The sequence below is a fragment of the Phacochoerus africanus genome, chromosome 6, assembly GCF_016906955.1.
Source record: "Phacochoerus africanus isolate WHEZ1 chromosome 6, ROS_Pafr_v1, whole genome shotgun sequence".
NCBI lineage: Eukaryota > Metazoa > Chordata > Mammalia > Artiodactyla > Suidae > Phacochoerus > Phacochoerus africanus.
This window is the reverse complement of record NC_062549.1, coordinates 45,829,765-45,855,253: the sequence shown is the minus strand read 5'-3', so window position 1 is coordinate 45,855,253 and position 25,489 is coordinate 45,829,765. Positions and strand designations below refer to the sequence as shown.

At 35.3% G+C, this 25,489-nt stretch overlaps 1 protein-coding gene across 1 annotated transcript in view; it reads left to right on the top strand.

The window, feature by feature from the left end:
• The window catches only part of NECAB1 (N-terminal EF-hand calcium binding protein 1), a 233,566-nt gene that overhangs the window by 151,917 nt on the left and 56,160 nt on the right, over nucleotides 1-25,489 (top strand). Inside the window, exon 6 of the mRNA XM_047782941.1 lies at nucleotides 16,881-17,017. Coding sequence (XP_047638897.1) covers nucleotides 16,881-17,017 — 137 coding nt within the window. The remainder of the gene's footprint in view (nucleotides 1-16,880; nucleotides 17,018-25,489) is intronic.

The following is a 25,489-nucleotide window of genomic DNA, read 5'->3' as shown; positions in this document are numbered from 1 at the left end:
TGATTTTAGCTGTGAGCTTTTCATATTTGACCTTTACTGTGTTGAAATATTCCTGTTATGTTGTTTTTATTTTTTCTTTTTAGGGCTATACCTGTGGCATATGGAAGTTCCTGGGCTAAGGGTCAAATCAGAGCTGCAGCTGCTGGCCTGTTCCACAGCCACAGCAATGCCAGATCCGAGCCACATCTGCAACCTATGCCACAGCTTATGGCAATGCCAGATCCTTAACCCACTGAGTGAGTCCAGGGATTGAACTCATATCCTCATGGATACTAGCTGTATTATTGTCCTGCTGAGCCACAATGTAAACTCCTCTTGAGAGTTTTTTTAATCAAAAATGATATAGAATTTTGTCAAATACTTTTTCTGCATTTGTTGTGATCATGTAATTTTTTTACCCTTTAATCTGTAGGTTTTCATATATTGAATAATCCTCATATCCCAGGGATAAATCTCACTTGATTGTGGTCCACCACAGCAGGCCACACTCTGCTGTTGGACCAGCTGGGCCCTGGACCTGCCCAGTAGCAGGGCAATGCAACCTGTGGAACATGTCAGACCCCATACCTAACTAGTCACAAACTAGTTCCACACACACACCAATGATCTGAAACAATCTTTGGGATACTAAGATCATGAAGCTAGACTTCAAGATCAAACTCTTCCTGTTAGAAGTACTAACTCAGGATCTGGCTCCACCTGCCAGTGGGTAGGTAAAACCTCAGAGTTTTCAGGAATATGACTGGGCCAACCAATGAGGCAGCCATAGCCACAGGGCCTCCTAGGGGGTCTTTATCCAGCTGCATGGTGACTAGGTACTGCTAAACAGAGCCAGCAGCATTCACACAAAGCAGGGCCTGGCAGCCTACTACACTAAGGGTCAACAAAGCCTACTAGACCACCCACACAGTCAGCCTGCCACAACAAAGTGACCCACACATCCCTCTTAGAGTACACATCTAGAGCACATGGCTTGGGTGACAAGAGGGAAATGCACTGCTCGGATGTATAGGATGTCTCCTTCTCCTGGGATGAGGCCACTTCTCCAGAGTTGAGAGACATAACTAACCTACCACATGCATAAAAATACAAATGGCAACTTAAGCAGTTAGGTGGCAGAAGCATATGTTCCAGATGAAGAAACAAGTTAAAACCCTAAAAGAAAAACTAGGTGAAGTGGAGATAGCAATCTACCCAAGAAAGTGTTCAGAGTAATGATTGTAAAGATGATCAAAGAATTCAGGAGGAGAATGGATGCACAGTTGGAAGTTTTTCACAAATAATTAGAAAATATATGGAGTTCTCATTGTGGCTCAGTGGTTAACGAATCCGACTAGGAACCATAAGGTTGCCGTGAGCTGTGGTGTAGGTCACAGATGCAGCTCAGATCCTGTGTTTCTGCGGCTCTGGTGTAGGCCAGTGTCTACAGCTCTGATTAGACCCCTAGCCTGGGAACCTCCATATGCTGCAGGCCCTAGAAAAGGCAAAAAGACAAAGAAAAAAACAGACAAGAAAATATAAAGAACAACCAGAAATAAAGAATATAATAACTGAAATGAAAAATACACTAGAAGGACTTAATAGTAGATTAAATGATTCAGAAGAATAGATCAGTGAGCTGGAAGATGGAGTAGTGGGAATCACTGCTACTGAACAGAAATAAAGAAAACAATTGAAAAGAAATGAGGAAAGTTCAAGAGACCTCTGAGACTACACTAATAATCGCATTATTGGTGTCCCAGAAGAGATGAGAAAGGGAACAAGAAAATATTTGAAGAGATACTAGCTGAATATCTCCCTAACCTGGAAAAGGAAACAGTCACCCAAGTCCAGGAAGCACAGAGGGTCCCACACAGGATTAACTGAAAAGGAATACACCATGACACATTATAATCAAAAATGGCAAAAGTTAAAAAGAAAGTACTAAAGGTAGAAAGGGATAATAAACAAATAACATGCAAGAGAACTCCTATAAGGTTATCAGTTGTTTTTTTCAGTAGAAAATCTGCAGTATAGAATGGAGTGGTATAATATATTTAAAGTGACGAAAGGGGAAAAACTACACCAAGAATTCTCTACTCAGTAGGATTCTCATCAAAACATTTACATCCAAGCAAAAGCTAAAAGAATTCAGCAAGAGCAAACCAGCTTTATTACAAGTACTAAGGGAACTTCTTTAGATGAAAAAGAAAAGGTCACACTAGAAACAAGAAAATTACAAAATGAAAAAGCTCACTGCTAAAGGCAAACATACATTAAAGGTAAGAAATCATGTATACACAAAGCTAGTAAGGAGGTTAAAAGTCAAAATTAGTAAAATCATTTGTATCCACAAGTGGTTAAAGGGTACACAAAACAATTAGATATAAAATATGACATTGAAATAGTAACCATGAGGGGAAGAGAGTACATACCAAGTGTTTTGAAAGGGCGTTTGAAATTAAGAGATCAGAAACTTAAAATAATCACATATATATGGACCACTATACAAAAACCTCTTGGTAACTTCAAAATAAAAGTTTAAAGTAGATACACACAAAAAAAAGAAAAAAGAATTCAAACACAGCATATAAGATAGTCATCAAATCACAAGAGAACAAAAGAATAAAGGGTGAAAAACTTTAAGATGCTGATGAAAGCTATCAAAGATCATAGAAATAGATGGAAAGATATACCATGTTCTTGGATTGGAAGAATCAATATTGTACAAATGGCCATAACCCAAGGCAGTCCACAGATCCAGTGCAGTCCCTATCAAACTACCAATGACATTTTTCATAGATCTAAAACAAATTTTTTTTTGTCATTTTAGGGCTTCACCCACAGCATATGGAGGTTCCCAGGCTAGGGGCAGCAATATTTTTTGATCCTTATTCCTAGTGTAATGGAAATAAAAACAAAAATAAACAAAAGTTACCTAATTAAACTTAAAACCATAAGCAAAAGTAGCCATAAGCAAAATTAAAAGACACCCTTAGACTGGAAGAATATATTTGAAAATGTTAAAACCAACAAGGGATTAATTTCTAAAATATTCAAAGAGTTCATATAACTTAATATGAAAAAACAACCCAATTTTTAAAAACTTAACAGAGGGCCCAAATATACACTTCTCTAAAGAAGACATACAGATGGCCAAGAGGCACATGAACCATGCTTAACATTGCTAATTATTACGGAAAGGCAAATCAAAACTACAATGAGTTATCACCTCACACAAGTCAAAGTGGCCCTCATCCAAAGGTCTTCCCAATACTGGAGAGGGTGTGGAGAAAAAGGAACCCTCCTACACTGTTGGATGGGAAGATAAATTGTTATGGCCTCTATGGAAACCAGTGTGGAGGTTCCTTTTTAAAAAATGAAAAACAGAGTAACCATATAATCCAGTAATCCCACTCCTGGGCATATATCTGTAAAAGATGAAAACTGTAATTCAAAAAGATACAGGCACCCCAGTATTAATCACAGCATTATTTACAATAGCCAAGACATGGAAACAACTTAAATGTCCATCAACAGATGAATGGAAAAGAAGATATTGTGTGTGTACACACACACAATATAATATTTCTGAACCATAAAAATAAAGAAATATGCCATTTCGGCAACATGGGTGGACTCAGAGATTGTTATATTAAGTGAAGTAAGTCAGGGAAAGACAAATATCATATGATATCACTTACATGTGGATTCTTAAAAAATTATGCAAATGAACTTATTTACAAAACAGAAATAGACTCATAGACAGAAAACAAACTTATGTTAACTAAAGAGGTGGGAGGAGAGAGAAATTAGGGGTTTGAGCTTAACGTATACATACTACTGTGTGTAAAACATAAACAACAGGGACCTACTGTATAGCATATGGAACTATACTCAATATCTTGTTAATAACCTATAATGGGAAAGGATATGAAATATTTATTTCTATATATACACACACATATATATAATTATATATTATATTATTTATACACACACACACATACAATCTGACTTTGCTGTCCACCTGAAACTAATACAACATTGTAGGTAAACTATACTTAAATTAATTAAAAATTTTTAATAATGTATCTGTAGAAAAATTGTTTCAGTCATTTCAGAGTATGTCTGTTATGATAAAGTCAGATTTTTAAACTAATTATGAAAAACAAAGATTTTTTTGTTAATTTTTTTCTGTGGTTCATTTATTAACATATGAACACTAAAGTCAAAATTTATCCATTAGCTATATTACCTTAGGTAGGTTAATTAATCTCTTAGATCAAGTTTGTGAGGATCAAAAAAAGTATCCATTAAAAATAATTATCAACTTCCATTATAGTTGAATTTAACCTTGGGTTGAATTTAGTAGAATTCCCCTACCAAAAAGAAGCTACCTGGTACTGGACTTTTGTTTGCTGTGAGGTTTTTTGTTTTTGTTTTTTCCTGATTTAGTTTCACTACTAGTCATCAGTTTGTTTAGATTATCTAATTCAATTTGGAAAAATTGTATGTTTCTAAGAATTCATTCATTTTTTTCTAAGCTGTCTGGTTTATTGGCATTTAACTGTCCATATTATTCTCTTAAGACTTATCTCTGTGGATATAATTTCTCCTTTCATTCATTTTGTTTATTTAGGTCCCCTCTCTCTCTCTCTCTTTTTTTTCTGAATGAGCGTGGCTAAAGGCTTATCAGCTTTGTTTATCTTTTAAAAAAAAAAACACTTCCTGGTTTCATTGACCATTTCTCTTGTGGTATTATTTAATCTATTTTATTGATCTCTTCTCTGATCTTTATTTTTCTTTCCTTCTATTGATTTTGGACTTTGTTCTTTTTTCTAATTCCTTTAGGTGTAGGTTAGGTTGTATTTGAGATTTTTCATGTTTGGGGTGGGTTCCTGTATTGCTGTAAATTTCCCTCTTAGAACTGTTTTTGCTTCATCATGTAGATTTTGGAAAGTTTTTTTTTTTCTTTTCTTTTCTTTTCTTTTTTGCCATCCTGCAGCATATGGAGTTCCCAGGCCAGGGATCAGACCCAAGCCACAGTTGTGATCTATGCTGAAGCTGCAGCAATTCCAGATCTTCAACCCACTGTGCCAGGCTAGGGATCAAAACTGCCCTGGTGCTGCAGAGACACTGGCAATCCCATTGCATCACAGCAGGAACTCCCGAAAAGTTTTTTTTTATTATTATTTTAATTTTTCACAAGGTATTTTCTCTTTCCTCTTTGATTTCTTCCTTGACCTATTGTTTTATTCCTCCTGTAGTTGATTTCAATCTGACTTGAAAAATATGCCTGATATAATTTATGTCCTCTTAAATTTATTGAGACCTGTTTTTTGCCATGGCATTCGATATATCCCAGAGAATATTTGATATGCTCTTGAAAAGAATGTGTATTCTGCTGTTTGGGGATGGAATGTCCTGTAGTTATCTTTTAAGTCCAGTTGGTCTAATGTATCATTTAAGGTCACTGTTTCCTTTGATTTTCTGTCTGGATGATCAGTACATTGATGCAAGTGTGGTGTTATTTAAAGTCTCCTGCTATTATTGTATTATTGTCATTTCCTTTCTTTACATCTTTTAATATTAACTTTATATATATAGTTGCTCCTGCATTAGGTTCATATATGATAACAATGTTATATCTTCTTGCACTGATCCCAGTATCCTTATATAATGACCTTCTTTGTCTTTTGTTATATATCTTGTTTTAAATTTAGTTTCTCTGATATTAGTATTGCTACTCAACTTTTCCTGTCATCCCATTTGTATGGAATATTTTTTCCATCTCCTCATTTTATGTCCATGTATGTCTTGAGTTCTGAAGTGACTCTTCTAGGCAGCATATAGTTAGTTATTATATTTTTATCCAACGTTATGTCTTTTTCATTGTACCATTTAGTTCACTGACATTTAAAGTGATTATTGATAGATGTCAACTTATTGTCATTTTGTCACTTATTTTCTGGTTGTTTTGCCATTGTTCTCTGTTCTTTTCTTTTTATTTAGTTTCTTTTCTTGTGGTTTGATGATTTTTTTCAATATTATGCTCGTGTTCCTTTATCTCTAGGTTTTGTGTATTTATTGTATATTTTTGATTTGTGGTTACCATGGGGTTTTACATGTTGATCTATATGTACTTGTTTTATTCATTTAAGTTCAAACACACTCTAAAAGATCTAAATTTTTTATTTCCCTCCCCCATGTTTTCTGTTTTTCATATCATATTTTGCATTTGCATGTATATCCATTATTGTAGTTATAGTTGATTTTACAATTTTTGTCTTTTAGTTTTAATACCAGCATATCTAAGTGGTTGATCCAAATCTTTACTATCTTTTGATTTACTAATGGAATTTTCTCTTTCCTATAAATTCTTACTTCTTATTATAGCCTTTTCTTATCCACTTAAAGACCCTTAAACACCTCTTGAAAGATCTGTTTAGTATTGATGAACTCTTTTAGTTTTTGCTTTTCTAAGAATTTCTGTATTGCTTCTTCAATTCTGAATATTAGGGGTATTCTAGGTTGTAGGTTTTTTTCCCTTTAAGCAGTTTAAATATATCATACTCCCTTATGGCCTGCAAAATTTCTACAGAGAAATCATCTGATAGCTTTATGGAGATTCCCTTGTATATGACTGTTTCTCCCTTGATGCCTTTAGAATTATCTCTATAAATTTGTCGCTTTAATTATGCTGTGTCTCATATGAGTTTTTTTGTGTTCATCTTGTTTGGGCATCTCTATGCTTTTGTACCTGGAATCAGTTTTGTTCTTCTTCAGTTTGGGAATTTTTCAGCTATAATTTTATCACATACACTTTCTACTTCTTCTCAGTTATTTCACCTTCTGGGACTCCTATAATTATCCTCGATGTTATCCCAGAAGTCCCTACTCCTAGTTTTGTAAACAAATGTGCCTTTTCCTTCCTGTTCTGATTTGGTGATTCTTTACCCTCCTTCAGTTAGCATTCTTATTACTAATGCTTTGAACTCTTTATGTGGTAAATTATTTATCTCTGTTTCATTAGGCATCTTTTTTCTTGTACTTTCATTTGAAACATATTCCTCTCCTAATCTAGGTTAAATTTCTCATCTCTATAAAGCTTCATAGTAAAACATCTATCTGTCATGTTCTTGAACAGTGTCCTTGTGTGAGGGCATGCCTATGCACTCTGGGTGTGTCCAGTAGCTTTGGTGGGAGAACTGAATTTAAAGTGAATGTGGGTCATGACTTCTTTCAGGGTCTCTTGGCAGCTACTACCTTTGTGGTAGGTAGAGCTGGAGGTGGAGGGGGGCGGGGGGTGGAGCTGGAACCAGGTTTGAGTTGGGCCTTCTCCCTCAGTGTTAGTCACTTCCCTATTTAGGACAGGAGTGGGACCAAGGTGCTGGAGCAGATTCCTTGAGGTCAGATCTGAGCTGGTTCCTTTCTCTCTGAGTGTGTGCACTCCTCAGGACAATGGCACTTCCACTCTAGTAGACGGAAGCACTGGAATAAGAGGGCCTGGAATGAGCACCTGGCATGAGCTGAGGCACACATTTCAACAGTTCTATCAAGCCAGTCAGAGCCACAGGTATCCCTTAATCTTTTGCCTCTGCATGCATGCAAACAATGGCTGCCCTCCCTCTGTTGAGAGGCAGGGTTCTGTCTGAGCCAGCTCCATTCTTTCTAAGTGTGCATGCTCTCCTTGGAAACAGCATCCTTTGCTTTAGTTGAAAGCTGTGCTAATGAAACAGCCACCTCGGGTACTCACTGGGACAGGAGCAGGAAACTGGCAAGAGCCCTAAGCAGTTTTCAATTGCTGCTCCTATGCTGTTCCTGGGGATTAACGTGTGTGTGCGTGCACTCTTCACAAGCAGAGTCTCAGTTTCTTACAGCCCTCCAGTAAACCCCACTGGTTTTCAAACAAGCTAAGTGGACTCATCTTCCCTGTGTTGGACCCCATGGCTGGAGTGCCCAATATGTGGCTTGAACTCACTCCCCTTGGAAAGTCCCTAAACCCATGATATTCCCCTGTTCTTCTGTGTCACCTGTTAGGGACATGGGTTCCAACTTGATTGCTTCTCCTCCCTTCTAACCCAACTTTATGGATCTTTCTTTACAGCCTTAGTTGTAAGAAGAGACTTTTGGACAGTATCAAGTTTATTTTCAGTGAAAGTTCCTCCATGTGTAGATGTATTTTTGATGTGTTCATGATTGGAGGAGTGAGCTGTGTCTTCCTACTCCACCATCTTGATCTCTCTCACAATATTATTTTTAAGTCCCATTGAAATGAGATCCTGCTGTATAGCACTAGGAACTATATGTAGTCACTTATGATGGAGGATAATGTGAGAAAAAGAATGTATATATGTATATGTGACTGGGTAATCTTGCTGTAGAAAATTGACAGGACACTGTAAACCAGCTATAATGCAAAAAATAAAGATCATTTAAAAGAAAAAAATTGCCTAGTTGTTATTCTGAAGAAAGTTTTTTATTCCTAGGAACATTTGATCTTGAATAAAAAGTTACTGGAGTGCTTTGGTATTCTATTCATAAATGGGTCACAAAGGTAAATTAATACAAAAATGTGCCAATGCTTAAATATATTAAGTATCTACCATTTCCAATGTATTAGACCATTTGGCAGTGCTCACAATATTTTAATACCCAATTATTCCTCTGGCACAGAATTTATTTAGATCAAGACAAGAATAATTTGTTTTTGAAAACAGAAAAATCATATATGATGTTTTGAATGTGTATTTGTCTTTGACAAATTCAGTAAATTAGGCATATTAATGCTCAGTATTATATGACTATCATTAAAATATATATTCATCTGACATATATACTGTTTAGGAAGAGACAAATTATAAATGACTGTTACTCTTGAGGTATTTCATGTACTTAAAAATTGTCTTCAAAGAAAAAAATGTGTGGGCTAAAAGGTGGAAAAAAGCATATTTGAGGAGAAGAAATTTTGGTTATATTTCATTATCCATATCAACAAACATATATTGAGCCAAATTTATTCATAAATATAGCTCTTTGCTCTTTACACTGAAAAATATAACATTTGGTTCTCTGTTACACCCCAGAAAAATGCAAACCAGCAGTTGAGAAGCCAGTATATGAGAGGTGATAAAAGTTACTAATTTGGGAGTGTTTCTACTGCGTGCCAAAGAATCTTGAATTTTACAGGCCATATCTGTCTATTCCCACAACTCTCACCATCTAGACTTCACTGCTGCCTCTCACGGCACAATTTATCATGTTCTTCTGAACTTTGTTTTTACCTCAAATAGTCTGATGAATCCAGAGTCTTATTTGGCAACATCACAAAGCACATACTTTCTAGATGTCTCTTTTGATGTTGGCAGCCTTTGATAGTCAATGCCTGTATTAGGGGTTATAAAACTTTAGCCATTGGCCAGATTCTGCCAAACACGTGTGTTATATGCTCGCTGAACACAGCTAGAATCATTCTTTTAAGAATTATCTGCTGATGATTTCATGATACAGTGATATTTGTGGTGTCTTGGTTCACAGAGTCTAAAATATTTACTATGTAGTTCTCTATTTTAAAAAAGTCTGCTACTGCTTGTCCTACATCATTATTTTTTATGTTGAACACTCTAGTTATTTTAGATGTATGAAGCTCATTCTCTAGTAGGTTACTTGGGAGGAGCTCTTGGGAACATTTTAATCTGAGTTTTTGCATGTTAATAATTTTTCAGTTCTCTTTACAGTTAGAAGTCAATGTTTCCTGATATAAAATTTTTGGCTCCATTTCTTTATTTTGTATATATTAAATATATTTCTCTACTTTTTCTAGTAAAAAAGTGTTGATTTTGGAATGTATCAAAATAATATAATTTTTAAAAAACACTAGGAGTGTTTTGATCTTTATGTGTAACTGCACAAAGACTTTTTCTTTGTCTTGTAAAGTCTAGTAATTTTACTGAAATGTCTTAATCTGTTTGTGCTTACTTGTTACTCTTACACATGCAGTATGTTTTCAGTACCTAATTTTAAATATTGTTATTTCAGAAAAGCATTCTTGAATGTTAGATTCTAGGATTTGTTCTATTCCTTTGTTGATTTCTGGATTTATTCTTTAAGGAACTCTATTATAAGTATGGTAGGTCTTTTTTTGCTTATCTGCAATATTTGTCACTTCCTCTCTGCCAGGACCAACTCAGCAGGTGAAGGCTGAGAACGGGTGCTGTGAAACTTAAGAAACGGTTAACATAAAACAAAACATAGAGACATTTATGTTAATCAAAGTTGGGAACCGGGACTCAAGGTCTCACGGACCAAGAGCATGGCCTCAAGAAAACACACTGCTTTTATTGTGCTCTTTGGGATTATGTCAAGTGAGGAGGGGACTGTAGGTGTAGAATATAGTTTTTTTTATTTTTTTAAAACTCACGTAGCTGGTTAAGCCTTTACTCTGACCTTTACGCATTTAACATTCATTAGCACTGAGGAAGGCTGGCATCAGCTGTCTATGCATAGCATCTAGAAAACCACCATTGTGCTTCTGCAGAGGTCATACCTATCTGTGGCAACCCGGAGTGCCTACGTTTGCACCTTAATCTCCTTGCTAATGCATATCCTGCTAACAACCCCTCATAAACCCCTTGGGGCCATGAGGCTCATCTTCCTCTTATCTTAATAGGACATATCATGCTGTGCAAAACAACATGCCTATCTGCACAGGTCAGGCATGCCTAGACCAACACATTATGTTCTCATTCAGCTGACCACATGAATAACTTATGCCTTTTGGTCTTTGTTCTTAAGCTTAAGTTATTTACCAGGACAGCAACTGTTTTTCAGGCAGGAATATAGGGTAAAGTTTGAGCAGGACAAGATGGAGTTTTCAGCATAGAAAATAGAAGCAGAGAGGCTAAGAAAAGATTATAGAAACATCTCCCGACACCTCTCAAATCCTTTTTCTTTCTTTTCCTTATTTTCGTTTTCTTCAATTTTTTGTTAATGTCTTTTAGCTCATTTTTAAATACTTGGTTATAGTTTTGATCTGTTTTGTGGGCTTATCTTTCTGTGCACACCCATTGTCTGCAGGAACATTATTTTACTCTTTATTTCCCTTTTTAATAATAACCATTATATAGAACTTCACCTTAATAATTTTCTGTTGCCTATTTTTAACATGATTTTCTTGAGTTTTTCAAAGAAGGCTCTATTCAAAATAGTTCTTCTGACTTCACAGAGTTCCTTCTTGGTTGTCTTGTAGTATTAAAAATATATAGTGGCTCTTCTGAGATTTCTGGCTCTGTTGCTCTCCCTGACTGTTATCTGAATCTTCTTGATCTCTATAACCCTGCTAAGTTTTGATTTGAGTCCCTGCAGTTTCTCTTCAGTGTGGGACCCTCCTAGCATAACATCCTGGCTAATTGATTCCAAAAGTTCACAGGACCTCATTGTTCCAGCCTTTTTAAGCTTTACTAAGATTTTTATGCTCACCTACTTTTGAATAAAACTCTTCCCAGATTTAGCTGTTCTCAAGTCAACCAATTATATTTTCTTATGAATATTTGTTGGCTGTTTTGGAGTTCTCTTATCTTCAGGGCTTTCACAGATCGCATTACTCTCTCTGTTTCTTCCTACACATCCAGTGACACCATGCAATGCAGATCTTGTGGCCATCAGAGATTTTGTCCTTAGCCACTTATCACTTACAGTTCATGTTGACACCCTTAAAACCTAGTTTTGTTGTATTTGGTACCTTTGGGTTCTTGTTGTTATTGTGTTTAATCTATTTGCACTACCTGTTTTTAGGTGAAAGTTTTTGGAGTTTCAAAAACAATGCCACTGATATGCATATCTTCCCTAGATCCTTCTGTTATTATTTTTCTGGTTTCTGTGTTTCTGTGATGCAGAATAAGGGATGAACATATTAATAGAGCCACACTCATAATGACTTAAGGAGAAGGAAAGAAATCTTAGCCAGTGTACAAATACAAATCTGGAAGAGAAAACGGGAGTAAAATAACATTAAAGACTGAGAGATTCTGGAAAGTGAAATGGTCTAGAAGAAGATACACTTGATCGAATTCAGAGTAGATAAAAGAGATGATGCAAGAAGTGTTTAGATCTGTAAACTAGATCTCATGTATTACTCTTGATGAGAAAAAATTCAAGAATGGAAACACTTTCAAATTAATTTTGCATTTGAACTCTACATTGCAAATCCTCAGATATCAAATTTCATGAGTCATAGTTCCAATATGGTAACAAATGTGCATGTAAAAAGTACACATTTTCGAACAATCAGGGTAGCAGATGTGCAGCACTAAATATAGGTAGAAAGAACTCAGAAAAATTAATATTTGTGGAAAGCTGCTACATTCCAAACAGGGACCATATATTTACCCTATCAAAAATTATGAAGTGAACCATTATCACAACATTTAAACCCAGGTCTTGTGAATTTTAGGCCAATGATCTATCTATTACATTTTGTAATATTCTTCCACTAATGGGTTTATAACAATAGTGAATACTTACTTATCAAAAACTACAAGCTGGACATCATATGGTGTGCTTTACATGCCATGTACTTTTCATTTAATCCTTACAAGTTTATGAGATTGATGCTATTAAGGAAATACCCATGTAAATTTTCCTGAAATTCTACTTGTTCAAAGAGGATTAATTTGAGATTACTCTGAGATTACTCTTTAAGCAAAGACATTTAAGGAACCGTATGTTCTTGTTAGGGTATGCTGGTATTAGACAGAGCAATAGAAGAAGCCAGAAGTAAGAAATCTACATGGAGTAAATCCTTGACATCTCTAGGATGAGCCCTTTATAACAGATTAGAGCTAGTTTCCTCTATCACTGACCTTCAAAACTACAATTCCCTTAATACTTGGGAATCTACAGTTTGAAAATATTTTAATTTCTTGTTCTGTCATCTCAGATTTTCAAAGACCTATCTGGAATTAGCCACAGTCCAGCTTTAAGACACTTAATTAAGGACTATTTTCTTATTTTTTATTTTAGTAAGGCCAAAACTTGATATGTGTTCCCCTAGTTTGAAAAGAGTGTCATTTAAAATGAAAGTCTAAGAATATTTAAAGAAATAGGACATAGATAAGAGGATAAGCCAGTTCATATTTTAAAAGTTACAATTTGGGGAAAAGTAGAAAAAGAGGAAAAAAACCCTTATTTTTGTAAAAGTGAATTTTTTCCTATTATAGAAGCTGGCCCAGATGTCTCACACAACAGGGAATGCTACAGGGCTTAGATCAAAAGGCATTCAGAAGCAGTACCCCCTGCAAAATGTGATTGTATCTGATCTCGTAAACAAGATGACACCGAGACTGAATGTCACTGACTTGATTAATTTTCAAATAGGGCAAACACAAACCGGAAAGACTATGCTCTGATTTTTATAATTAACTGAGATGATTCATAGTAGGTTAATAGCTAAGATTTCCATTCCTCCATCATACCAGATGGGCAAGGGCTTGCCGTCTGACAGTTAAAATGCACAGTCTTCTCAGAAGCCTGATTTTCAAAGCACTGTGCTTCTAATGCTAAGGATTTTACCTGAATGACTCCTCGCCCTGTTCCAACTCCACACAAAGGATATATGTGGATTGAAATACATTCTGGCTTTCCAAGGTACAAATGGAAATATTAATGCAGCTTTATTGACAATTTCCTCTTTGTTATTAATTGAACAGTTATCAATGAATTGAATGAACATTATTGGGACCTAAAAAACATACAGTTAGCCTTCAATTTGCCCACATCCTTTGTTATAGACATAAAGGACTAGATATCAGGTATCATCTGTACATTTTCTTTACTGCTTTGTTAGACCAGTAGAAGTTCTTTCTACCAATTTCTCAGGTTCCATGTTGTGCCCAAAGGAATATGTACTTAAGCCAACATAGAATATTGTGGGAGTTCAGCATGCAAAGATCCCTTTTTGTACCTTTACTACCAACACATTTGTTGAGAATAAAAAGGACCAGGCTTTGACATTTTCCAGTTTATTATCTATTTAATTCTCCATCTGTCATCTCAATGAACATCCACTGCACATCTGAGAGAAGGGAAGGAAGATTGGATCTATACCACCTGGGACTGCAGTCCTAAACCTTGGGATCCAGAATAAGGCTAGGGAAGAAGACCAACAATGGTACAGAAAATGAAATGAGGACAAACACTCTGTTATAAAATAAAGCTGTATTTCCTTTTATTGTAGAGCTCATATGACTAAACAAGCTGGACAGCAGTGTTTACCACCAGCAAGGGCTAGATGCAGGGGAAGGCAGCCAGTGACTGGAGAGATGCAAGAGCAGTTCCCAGAGCTCAGATACTACCTCCATCTCCTGAACCCCCAAGTGGTTCCTTGTTCCTCATATAGTCTTTAAGCATTTATGGATCAGAGGCTGTGAGCCAGGTTTTGTTTTGGACATTCTGGAGGCAGAAATGATTAAGACATATTCCAAACCGTTTAAGGAGCTGACCCAGGATGGCAGAAATAGACAAGCAAACAACATACTATAGTATAAAATGATAAATTTATATCCTAGGTAGGGAAGAGTTGTTACAAGAACACACAGAAGGGAAAGGGCCTGTTCCTAATCCTATGAAGAGAAATGCTTATTCAAAGGGAGGAAAAGCCACACATGAACTGGGTTTGGAAGGATAAATAGGAAAGATAGAAAACAAGCATTTTTTTTTCTCTTTACCAATCAAGGTCAGAACATAACAGGCAGATTTTCATAATTGACTCAAAAAACTTAATCATTTAAATCCTCAAACCCACCTACTACTCCTCTCAATGTCAAGGCATCAGCATTTCTTTCAAATGTACCATTTGTGTTGTGCCATCTCTTAATGTTATCTGGAGAGTCAGTAGTGATGATAGTAAATTCTCAAGGTGAGATGCAAGTCTTGGCACAACAATTCTTAATTAATTCTTAAAATTTTCTTAAATTTTTAAGAAAAAAATTTTTAAGAAATAGAGAAATGTAACAATTAAGACCACAATAGTGAACACAATTGATTCTCAGAATTAGGAGTTTATCTGCAAACATTCAAGTATTGAATGAGTATCTGCTCTGGGTACCATGAGGCATACAAAATCATAAGGCATGACCTTTGTGTCCAAGAAGCTAAAATCTAATCACAGTGACCAGAGCATTTAAACTGGATAACTCAGAAGTAAAAATCTCCTTTCTATAGATAATTCTAACATGACAAATAGCTAACATTTAAATGAGAAAAGGTTGAGGCCAATGCAATGCTGCACAGCTCAAAAAAAATGCATACCCCTTTACTTTTATATGCTGTCAATAAATAGGTATAAACCTTTATCATTTGCTTTAGATTAGTGTAGTATATACTGAAGTACAAATACAGTTGGCGTGATCTCTGACTACACAATTAATTGCATCTCATCATTTTAATACATTTTATTTTTTTAATGTGCTTTAGAAAAATGTTATAACTATGGGACATCCATCAAGCACAACTGTTTTATTCTATCATCACATTTTCTTTTCATCTCAAAGGAAAGCTTTACTCAGTTTTATAAAACACACTAAGAACTAATTTTTTGAAGATTTTATTGCTGCTAAATGACAAGCTATATGTTCAAATTAAATATTTTGTATATTTTTATATTGAATTAACTCACACGAAATTCTAATGATTATAGTAAGGAATGTCTTGTTTTAGGGTTAATTTGTTAGGTGGAATTTAAAGACATTAAAAATTTTAATTTTTAAATAAGATAGGGTGATAAGAAAATTTTCTGTATTGTTCACCCACAAAAATAAAAAAACAAAAATGAACTTAAAAAGAGACTGATGATTGAAACCTTTTGTGATTTCAAGTTAGGAAAGAAGTTTTCTATGACACTAGGTTATTCTGATAACAGAATAAAATTCTAAAATAACTTATACCAGGAGGCCAGAAGTTCAATATTTCCTAATTTAGAGTTGATAGAAGCTCAGAATATTTTTGAGTTCAGATGTATGACAGAGTACTTGGTCTGATTTTTAAGTGAGAAAGCTGAGACCTAGAAAGGTTAATTAACTAAATCATGTTTGCTTGGGTTTACAGCCATACCCCAAGATTTCTCAGCACACTGTATTTCCTGGCATTATCTTGTCACCATTACTTCTTTCAGTTTTGTATTTTCAACCATGAAATAATCATTTTGTTTAGAGATAGAGCCAAATAAATCCTTTCTTTGGCTGAACAAACTATTGTTCCCACCTGAGAATATAGAAAATCAGATTTAGCTGGCTGTCCCATGACCTAAAAAAAAGTGATTCCTGCATGTTTCATTCCACAACAATATGGTTTTATTCTCTTTCTTTAATCTAGATGTTAGATCCAGATGAGCTTCAGGTAAAATTCATAATCAGATTTAACAAACTGTGTAAATATTCCAAGTTTAACATTTTCTGAAATTTGAGATAACTACACATGATTTCCTTTGGCTTCAGATCAGGCATATAATACATCAAGAGGGAATTAAGCCAATTGCTGACATGTGACTGCATTTAGTTGGTAATAGAAAACAAGCCCAGAGTTAGTCACATTCCAACCTTTTCTCCAGATATTTTTTTTTCTTTTCTGTAGTTGTCTATTGCATAATTCAACTAGGTTTTGTCCTTTTTTTCTAATCCTGTGCAATGGAGATGAGACATTCGAGTCATTTCTGCAGCTCTCTTACTTAACTTATGGTGGGTAGATAGAACTCTGCTCCAGCCTCCAGGGCCCAACATGTCTTCTCTCCTTTTTGTCTCTTTTTCTCAAGGATTAATATGAGATTGATGGGATCCTGAGAATAAAACATTCCTGGTTATTTTTTCCTACCATACTTCTAATAGCATTTGTTTTGTCCTATTTAGGACTATCAAGAGGCCTCCAATTTGGAACAATTTGTAACTCGATTTTTATTGAAAGAGACCTTGAATCAGCTGCAGTCTCTCCAGAATTCTCTGGAATGTGCCATGGAAACTACTGAGGAGCAAACCCGTCAAGAAAGGCAAGTGAGATGATTTCATATGATATCTCTTTAGTGACTCCATATTTATGGAAGACCAGTTGAAAGGCATCCTAGTTAAACTAGAGAAAATTAAAAATGAGAATGAATAGATTTAAACAGAATGGCAGGGACCTCCATTGTATGTTAGCCTTATATTTGCTCTTAAAAAGACCATTCTCATTTTTCTTCTACTATCCATCATGTATTCAACACATTTTAATTGAGAATTTATTAGATGGAGAAGACTTTACAAGCCACTGTGATAATGTAAAGGTATATTTTACATAGTCCCAGTTCCTAAGGAGGTTAAAGTCTATTAAGATAAATAAAATGTGAACACTGAAACTATAATGCAATGTACAAAAGGGTAAATACCAGAGAGAATGGGAAATTGCCAAGGGACAAAAGACAAGTTTCATGGAGGTTCTTGATGACATTTGAGCTAATCTTGTTAATGGGCATATTTGAAAATATGGAAATGATGGGAAAAAAGTCTTACAGGCTCAGTGAACCTAGATATAGCAGGATACCTAAGAATTCAATAAGCCTAATTATTTAAGGAAATAGAGAAAATTGAATAATGGGAAAAAGTTTCAAAATTCAATACCACCAATTGATATCACTGAGAAGATAAGTGGTGATAATATAATGGTTATGTAAATGATGGCACTAATGCTAAAGAGAACCTTGGATTAGAAATGTCTGTAAAGCAGACATCAAAATAATTCCCACCAACAGCTGGTACTTTAAGTTATCATTTTTTACCTTGCAAGCTAGAGAAGCACTTGGCAAAACCCATGGTTATGCAAGATATTTTTGCATGTGCTACTTTAAACCTATGGATATGGCTTATTTAATTTCTGAATTTTAGGGAGAACCACACAGTACGTTTTTTAAGGAGGCTAATAACAGACTACTCTGTAGGGCCAATTTTTCCAAACAAATTAATGGCTACATAATTATTAGGACATCTCAGAAAAACAGTGGTATTTTCAACCTTATGTTTACAATGTAAAAATGAGTGAGCATCATCTAATTCTAACAAAAAAAGCCTGTAATCTCAGATCTAATGAGCCTGTGCAGCTGATGAACATGGACATGCATTCCTCGATGGTTCTCTGCAGCATTTTAGCAATATAAATTTAGTATTTTCATTATATTGGGTGATTCCATATCAAATAGCAAAGTGTAGCAATTAGCTTTAGAAAAGCAACAAAGCATCTCCTCAGGTTTGAACAGAGGATGACGGAATGTCTTAAAGCACAGTGAAACTGATTTCATTTTCCTCTTGAGAAAGTGAGACCTGATTTATTGCCTTTTCTTCAGATTTTCTTCACATAAAATGGATTCTCCCTTTTTTAGAATCAATCCTTTGCCACCCAAGAAGAGGCTTAAAAAAGGCTTCTTTACCTGCATTTTAGGTTTTTTTCCACAGTCACCTCCTACAGACTTGCATTCTACACTCACCACCATAGAGTGAATGTATAATGAACAACTGTTCTTTGTGTTAGGCCGCAGGCTGACCTTGAACTCCTGTGACCCCTGACAACAGCTGCATAGCAGCTGGGCTTAATGAGAAAAAGCATGATAATTCAGAGTTTAAGGAAAGTAGAAGACACTAGAGAATTAATGAATCTTTTATTTCTAGGTTTCTAGCTCAAAAACAGCTTGGGAGAATAGGAAATATTGTGGATCTGATGTCAGTTTACGGGAGTGCTATTGCATAGCATTTGACTAAGGCACCCAGAATGCCCAAATCCTACCCCAAATCCATAATATTCTCCCCAGGGAGATTTCCGGGGGGGAAAACTACATGAATAGTCAAACAGAAAACAAGGTTCCACTATGGATTTGTGCCCATAATATCTGATGTGAAGTTTCTGGTTACTCTGACTGAAGCATGTGAATTCAGCCCAAGATTATTTGGCTCCCAAGGCTCCATCTTCCAGTCAGCTAGCCACCAGACACCAAAGTAAAGAGCCCCAGAGAGCTCATCATTGGAGAAAAGACAGAGAGGAATTATGGCTGCCCTTTTTCCTGTGATATCAAACAAGAGATCAGTGAAGAAGCCTCACGAGGAGACAAAACTTGACTTGGATATTTTGGGTGGATTTAGTGACAGTGATATCTTCCTGAAGGGATGAGTATCCTCATCCACTACATAAGACCCATGTCTCTCATCTAACTCCTCCTAGATTTTTTGGTCACTGCTTGGGCAACACTTTCTTTAAGAAGCTTTCACTGCTCCCAAGACAGAATGTTATACCTCCCACTCTACCACCATGTACTCTCTTTAGTACCCTCTACTTATATCTACTTCCAATCTCAGTCTCTCACTTACCTTTCCAATTAGACTTTGAGTTTCTGGATGGCAGGGGCTTTGCCTTGTTTCCCTATACCTGGCACAACTATGTGTTAAATATATGACACTGAATAAATGAAGGGGGATTCCAGGTACAGGAAGCTATATAGAGGATCATCAGATGAAGACCTGGGACATAGAGAGACAGGGTTAAGATAGGTCTTTAAAGCTAGACAAATGTGTTTAGACTCCATATGATCAGAGATTGTCATTGGTTATAAATAAAGGAGAAATATAATAAAGACGAGGTTTAAGAGAAATTAGTCTCACAGTAGTATGTAGTAAATTTGAGGGAGAGGAGAACAAGCTCAGAGAGGAGAGGTCAAATAAGTATATCCCCCAAAAAATGCATTAGTTTTTTTTTTCTTCTTTTGGCCCTACTCAAAGTACATGAAATTTCCAGGGCCAGGAATCGAACCTATGCAGCAGCAGTGACCCAAACCGCTACATTGACAACACTGGACCCTTAATCTACTGCACCGTGAGACAACTCCTGCATTGTTTTTTTATACCGTAAAAGAAGATTCCATGAGGCTCTGTGCAGTCAAAAGTTGCAACCCACAGATATCTTTAAAAATTTCAGGGTTATGATAATTTGCTTCCCCTTCAGCATCAATATTACTCTGGGGATTAATATTTGTGAAGCTTCGAGTTACAATGACTTGTTGAAATAAAGAAAAAAATTGAGAAGCCATCTATTCTGCTATCAACCCCAGGGAGTAATCACATAGTATCATTCATCCTGCAGTAATGAGTTAGATGTGCTGTGATGAGCAAAATGTCTGTGTCTATTCATGTGAAAATAGCAGTTTCAGAGAGAAAAGATGCATACAGCTGGAATACCACAGAGGTGATATTTTCAGATGGCATTCTGTAACACTCATTGTATCTGCTTTGGCAAACTGGTTTAATGGGAGCCACTTAATTCTGTGTCTTTTGAAAGTACCTAATAGCCAAAGACAAGAATAATCATTAGGTTATACTGAAGTTTCTGTCTAGAGGACACCTGTCCTCTTACATAAACATTTCTTTCTCACAAACTAGATTTCTGGGAATACAACTTAATTATGTGAATTTCTTTTTTATAACAAAATCTGCAATTTTGTTCTATTTTCCAAAATTGTTCTTTATCCAGAAAGACAACTTCTGGGCTTAGAAGTTGTTTTTCTTCTTTTGATGGTTGTCTGTTATAGAAGTAAGGAAAGGCTTTAATTTCACAAACTGATTGTAAAAGCTCAGACAACAATTCCTTTAGTTTTAACATAAAGAAGGAATGCTCTAATCATCTCCTCCTGACCACCAAAGTTGCTAGAAAGTTGACTTTCTTGTAATAAGGGAAATCTAGAAGGACATCTAGTTAAAGATTGGAGAGTAAATATAGATTATTTATTTTGGTCCCTCCCTAAACCTCTCAAAAATGGCATTTAAAGCATCTAGAAAAAAGGAGTCCCAAATCCACAACGATAAGACAGATGAAAGAATCAATAGGATAAAGCTCAGAATTAGGAGATAAAGCTCTGATTTAGGAGATCTGAGAAAGCTAAAATGTAAGCACGTAGTATAAGAGCCAAGATGAAATACAATTGGTATCACATAACCTCAGAAAGCCTCAAGAATTTAACCCACTGAGCGAGGCCAGGGATCGAACCCACAACCTTATGGTTCCTAGTTGGATTCGTTTCCACTGCACCACGACGGGAACTCCCCTCCACCCATTTTTAAGATTTCTTTTTCTGATGTTGAGGAGTTGTATGAGTTCTCTGTATATTTTGGATATTAACCCCTTATCATATATATCACTTGCAAATATCTTCTCTAATTCAATAGGCTTCATTTTCATTTTGTTGATATTTTCCTTCACTGTGCAAAAGTTTGTTAGTTTGGTGCGGTCTTATTTGTTTATTTTTGCTTTTGTTTCCCTTGCTGAGGAGGCAGTGGGGAAAATATTGCCAAGACTGATATCAAAAGTGTACTGCAGGAGTTTGCATCATGGCTCAGCAGTTAATGATCCCGACTAGTTTCCATTAGGATGTGGGTTCAGTCCCTGGCCTCGCTCAGTGGGTTAAGGATCCAGCATTGCTGTGAGCTGTGGTGTAGGTCACAGACGCAGCTTGGATCCCATGTTCCCACGTTGCTGTGGCTGTGACTAGGGCAGCAGCTACAGCTGTAACTCGAGCCCTAGCCTGGGAACCTCCATATGCCGTGGGTGGTATGGCCCTAAAAAAAAGATAATGATAACAACAAAAGTGTACTGCCTATGTTTTCTTCTAGGAGTCTTGTGATTTCAGCTCTTGCATTTAAGTTTTCTTTAATTTCATATTAAAGTATAGTTGATTTACAATATTGTATGCATATATATATATAATATATATGCATATATATATATATATATATTCTTTTTCTCACATGATATTCCAAAATGTTCTATCCCAAGAGATTGGATATAGTTCTCTGTGCTATACAGTAGGACATCATTGCTTATCCATTCTAAATGTAATAGTTTGCATATAATAACCCCCCTCCCAAACTCCCAGTCCACTCTACTTCCTGCCTCCTCCCCTTTGGCAACCACAAGCTTGTCATATTTAGTTTTCTAAGGTACCACCATACTGTTTTCCATAGTAGTTGTACCAATTTACATTCCTACCAACAGTATAAGAGGGTTCCCTTTTTTCCATACCCTCTCTAGCATGTGTTGTTTGTAGACTTACTAATGGCCATTCTGACTTGCGTGAGGTGGCACATCATTGTATTATTGTTATTTCTCTAATAATTAATGATGTTGAGCATCTTTTATGTTCCTTTTGGCCATCCATATATCTTCTTTGGGGAAATGACAAACCCACAGCATTTGCCTTGAATCAGTTTCAATTTTATTTTTGTATATGGTATTATAAAATAGTTTGTTTCTTTTGCATGTAGCCATTCAGTTTTCCTAACATTTACTGAAGAAGCTCTTTTCTCCATTGTTCATTCATGCCTCCTTTGTCCTAGATTAATTAATCATGTGTGAGAGAGTTTATTTCTACCTCTCTATTCTGTTCCATTGAGCTAGGTGTCTGTTTTGGTGCTGGTACTATATTGTTTTTATTATCATAGCTTTGTAGTATAGTTTGAAATCAGAGAGCATGATACTTCCTACTTTGTTCTTCTTTCTCAAGATTATTTAATTTATTCAGAGTCTTTTGTGTTTCTCTGCAAATTTTAGAATTATTTGTTATAACTCTGTGAAAAATACCATTTTTTTTCTGGTAGAAATTTCAGTGAGTCTGTTGATTGCCTAGGTAGTATGGTCATTTTTAACAATTTTTTTCTTCCAATCCTTGAGTACAGGATATCTTTTACTTTTACTTATGTTGTCTTAAGTTCATTAATGTCTTATAGTTTTCTGACTCCAGTAGTTTTACCTACTTGGTTAGATTTATTCCTAGAAATTTTATTCTTTTTCATGCAATTGTAAGTTGTTTTCTTAATTTCACTTTCTGATAGTTTGATGTTAATGTATAGAAACATTGATAGTATATAGATTTTTATGTATTAATTTTTTATCCTGCAAATTTATTAATTCTAATAGTTCTAATAGTCTAATAGTTCTGGTGGCATCTTTAGGACTTTTCTATATATAGTATAATGTCATCTGCAGTGAAAGTTTTTTATTTTTGTTGTTGTTTGTCTTATTGGTGTGGCTAGGACTTCCACTACTATATTGAATAGAAATTGTGAGAGTGGGAATTCTTGTCTTGCTCCTGATCTTAGAGAAAATGCTTTCAACTTCTTACTATAGAGTGTAAAGGTAGCTTGGCTTGTCATATATGACCTTTATTTTGTTCAGGAATGTTCTCTCTATACCCAATTTATGGGGAGTTTTTATAATGTGATGTTGAATTTTGTCAAAAGCTCTTTCTGCATATGTTGAGATGATTATATGATTTTTATTCTTTATTTTCTTAATGTACGGTATCACATAGATTGATTTACAGATATTGAACCATCTTTGTATCCCTGGGATAAATCTTATGTATCATGGTATATTTTTCTTTTGTTGAATTCAGTTTGCTAATACTTTATAGAGAATTTTTGCATTTATGTTCATCAGTGATATTAGCCTGTACTTTTCTTTTTTCATGGTGTCTTTGGGCCATTTTTCCATCAGGGTGATGCTGGCCTCATTGGAATGGGTTCAGAAGTTTACCTTCCTCTGCAAATTTTTGTAATAATTTGAAAAGGATTGGCATTAACTCTTCTTTAAATGTTTGGTAGAATTCACCTTTGAAGCCAGGTAGTGATATACTTTTTTTTATTTGAGAGTTTTTTTAATTGCTGATTCAATTTCATTGCTGGTAATTGGTTTGTTTGTATTTTCTGTGACTTCCTGATTCATAAGTGGGAGATGTTCCTTTGGTCTACTTTTTCTTTTAAGACCAATATTTCCTTGTTGATTTTCTGTCTGGATGATCTGTTTATTGTTGTAAGAGGGCTGTTAAATTTCCTATTATTATTGTGTTACTGTTAATTTCTCCCTTTATATTTGTTAATATTTGCTGTATGTATTTAAGTGCTCTTATGTTGAGTATATATACATTTACAATTGTTTTACCTTTTTGTTGAATTGATCCTTTTATCATTATGTAATATCATTCTTTCTTTCTTTCTTTTTTTTCTTTTCATGGCCACACCTGTGGCATATGGAAGTTCCCAGGCCAGGGGTGAATCGGAGCTATAGCTGGGGCCTGTGGCTACAGCTATAGCAACACTGGATCTTAGCCACATCTGCAACCTATGCTATAGCCTATAGCAACACCAGATCCTTAAGGCACTAAACCAGGCTAAAGATTGAACCCTCGTCCTCACAAAGACAACATTGTGTCCTTAAGCCACTAAGCCACAATGGGAACTCCTGTAATATCTTTCTCTGTCTCTTTTTACAGTTTTTTTTTAAATCTGTTTTGTCTGATGTATGTATTGCTACCCCAGCTATCTTTTTATCTCCAATTGCATGAAATACTTTTCCATTCCCTCACTTTCAGCCTATGTATCTTTAGATATGAAGTCAGTCTCTTGTGGTCAGCATATACAGGTCTTGTTCTTTTTTGTCCCTGCAGCCATGCTATGTTTTTGATTGAAGGATTTAGCTTATTTACAGTTAAAGTAATTATTGATAGATATTGTTAATTGTTTTGGGGTTACTTTTTTAAGTTCTTTCTTATTCCTTAGTTCTTTTGTTATTTTCCCTTTTGACTTGATAGGTAATTTTGTTTGGACTTCTTTCTTTTTTGTGTGTATCTCTATATAGGTTTTTGGTTTGCATTTACCATGGCATTTACATATAAAAATATATAACCATATATATGTAATTATTTAAAGTTGTTGATCTCCTAAGATATAAAATACGACCTCTCCATATTTTATATATTTATCTTTTGTGTATCCCTTAACTACATAATGTGGATATAAATGATTTTACTAGTTTTGTCATTTAACCTTTCTGCTAGCTTTTTGGTTGATTTACTGCCTTTACTGCATATTGCCTTTAGCAATGAGATTTTCTTTTCATAGTTTTCATATTTCTAATAGTAGTCTTTTCTTTTTAATTTAGAAAAATCCTTTTAACATTAATTGTAAAGCTAGATTAGTGGTGCTGAATTCTTTTGGCTTTTTGCTTATCTATAAAACTATCTCTTTCAAATCTGAATTACAGCATTGCCTAGTAGAATATTCTTGGTTGTAAGTTTTTTCTTTCATCATTTTAAATGTACCTTACCACACACTTGTGGTCTGAAGTTTCTCCTGAAAAGTCAGGTGATGGTCTCATGGAAGTTTCCTTGTACGTAACTAGTTACTTTTCTCTTACCACTTTTAGGATTCTCTCTTTATCTTTAATTTTTGCTATATTAATTACAATTTGTTTTGATGTGGATCTCTTTGAGTTCATTTTGTTTGGGACCTTCTATGCTTCCTAAACCTGGATGTCTATTTCTTTTCTTGCATTAGAAAATTTTTAGCCTTTATTTCTTCAAGTAAGTTCTCTTCCCCCATCTCTCTTTTCCTTCTGGGCCCTCTATAAAGGCATGGTTACCTTGATGTTGTCCCAGAGGTCTCGTTAACTATTT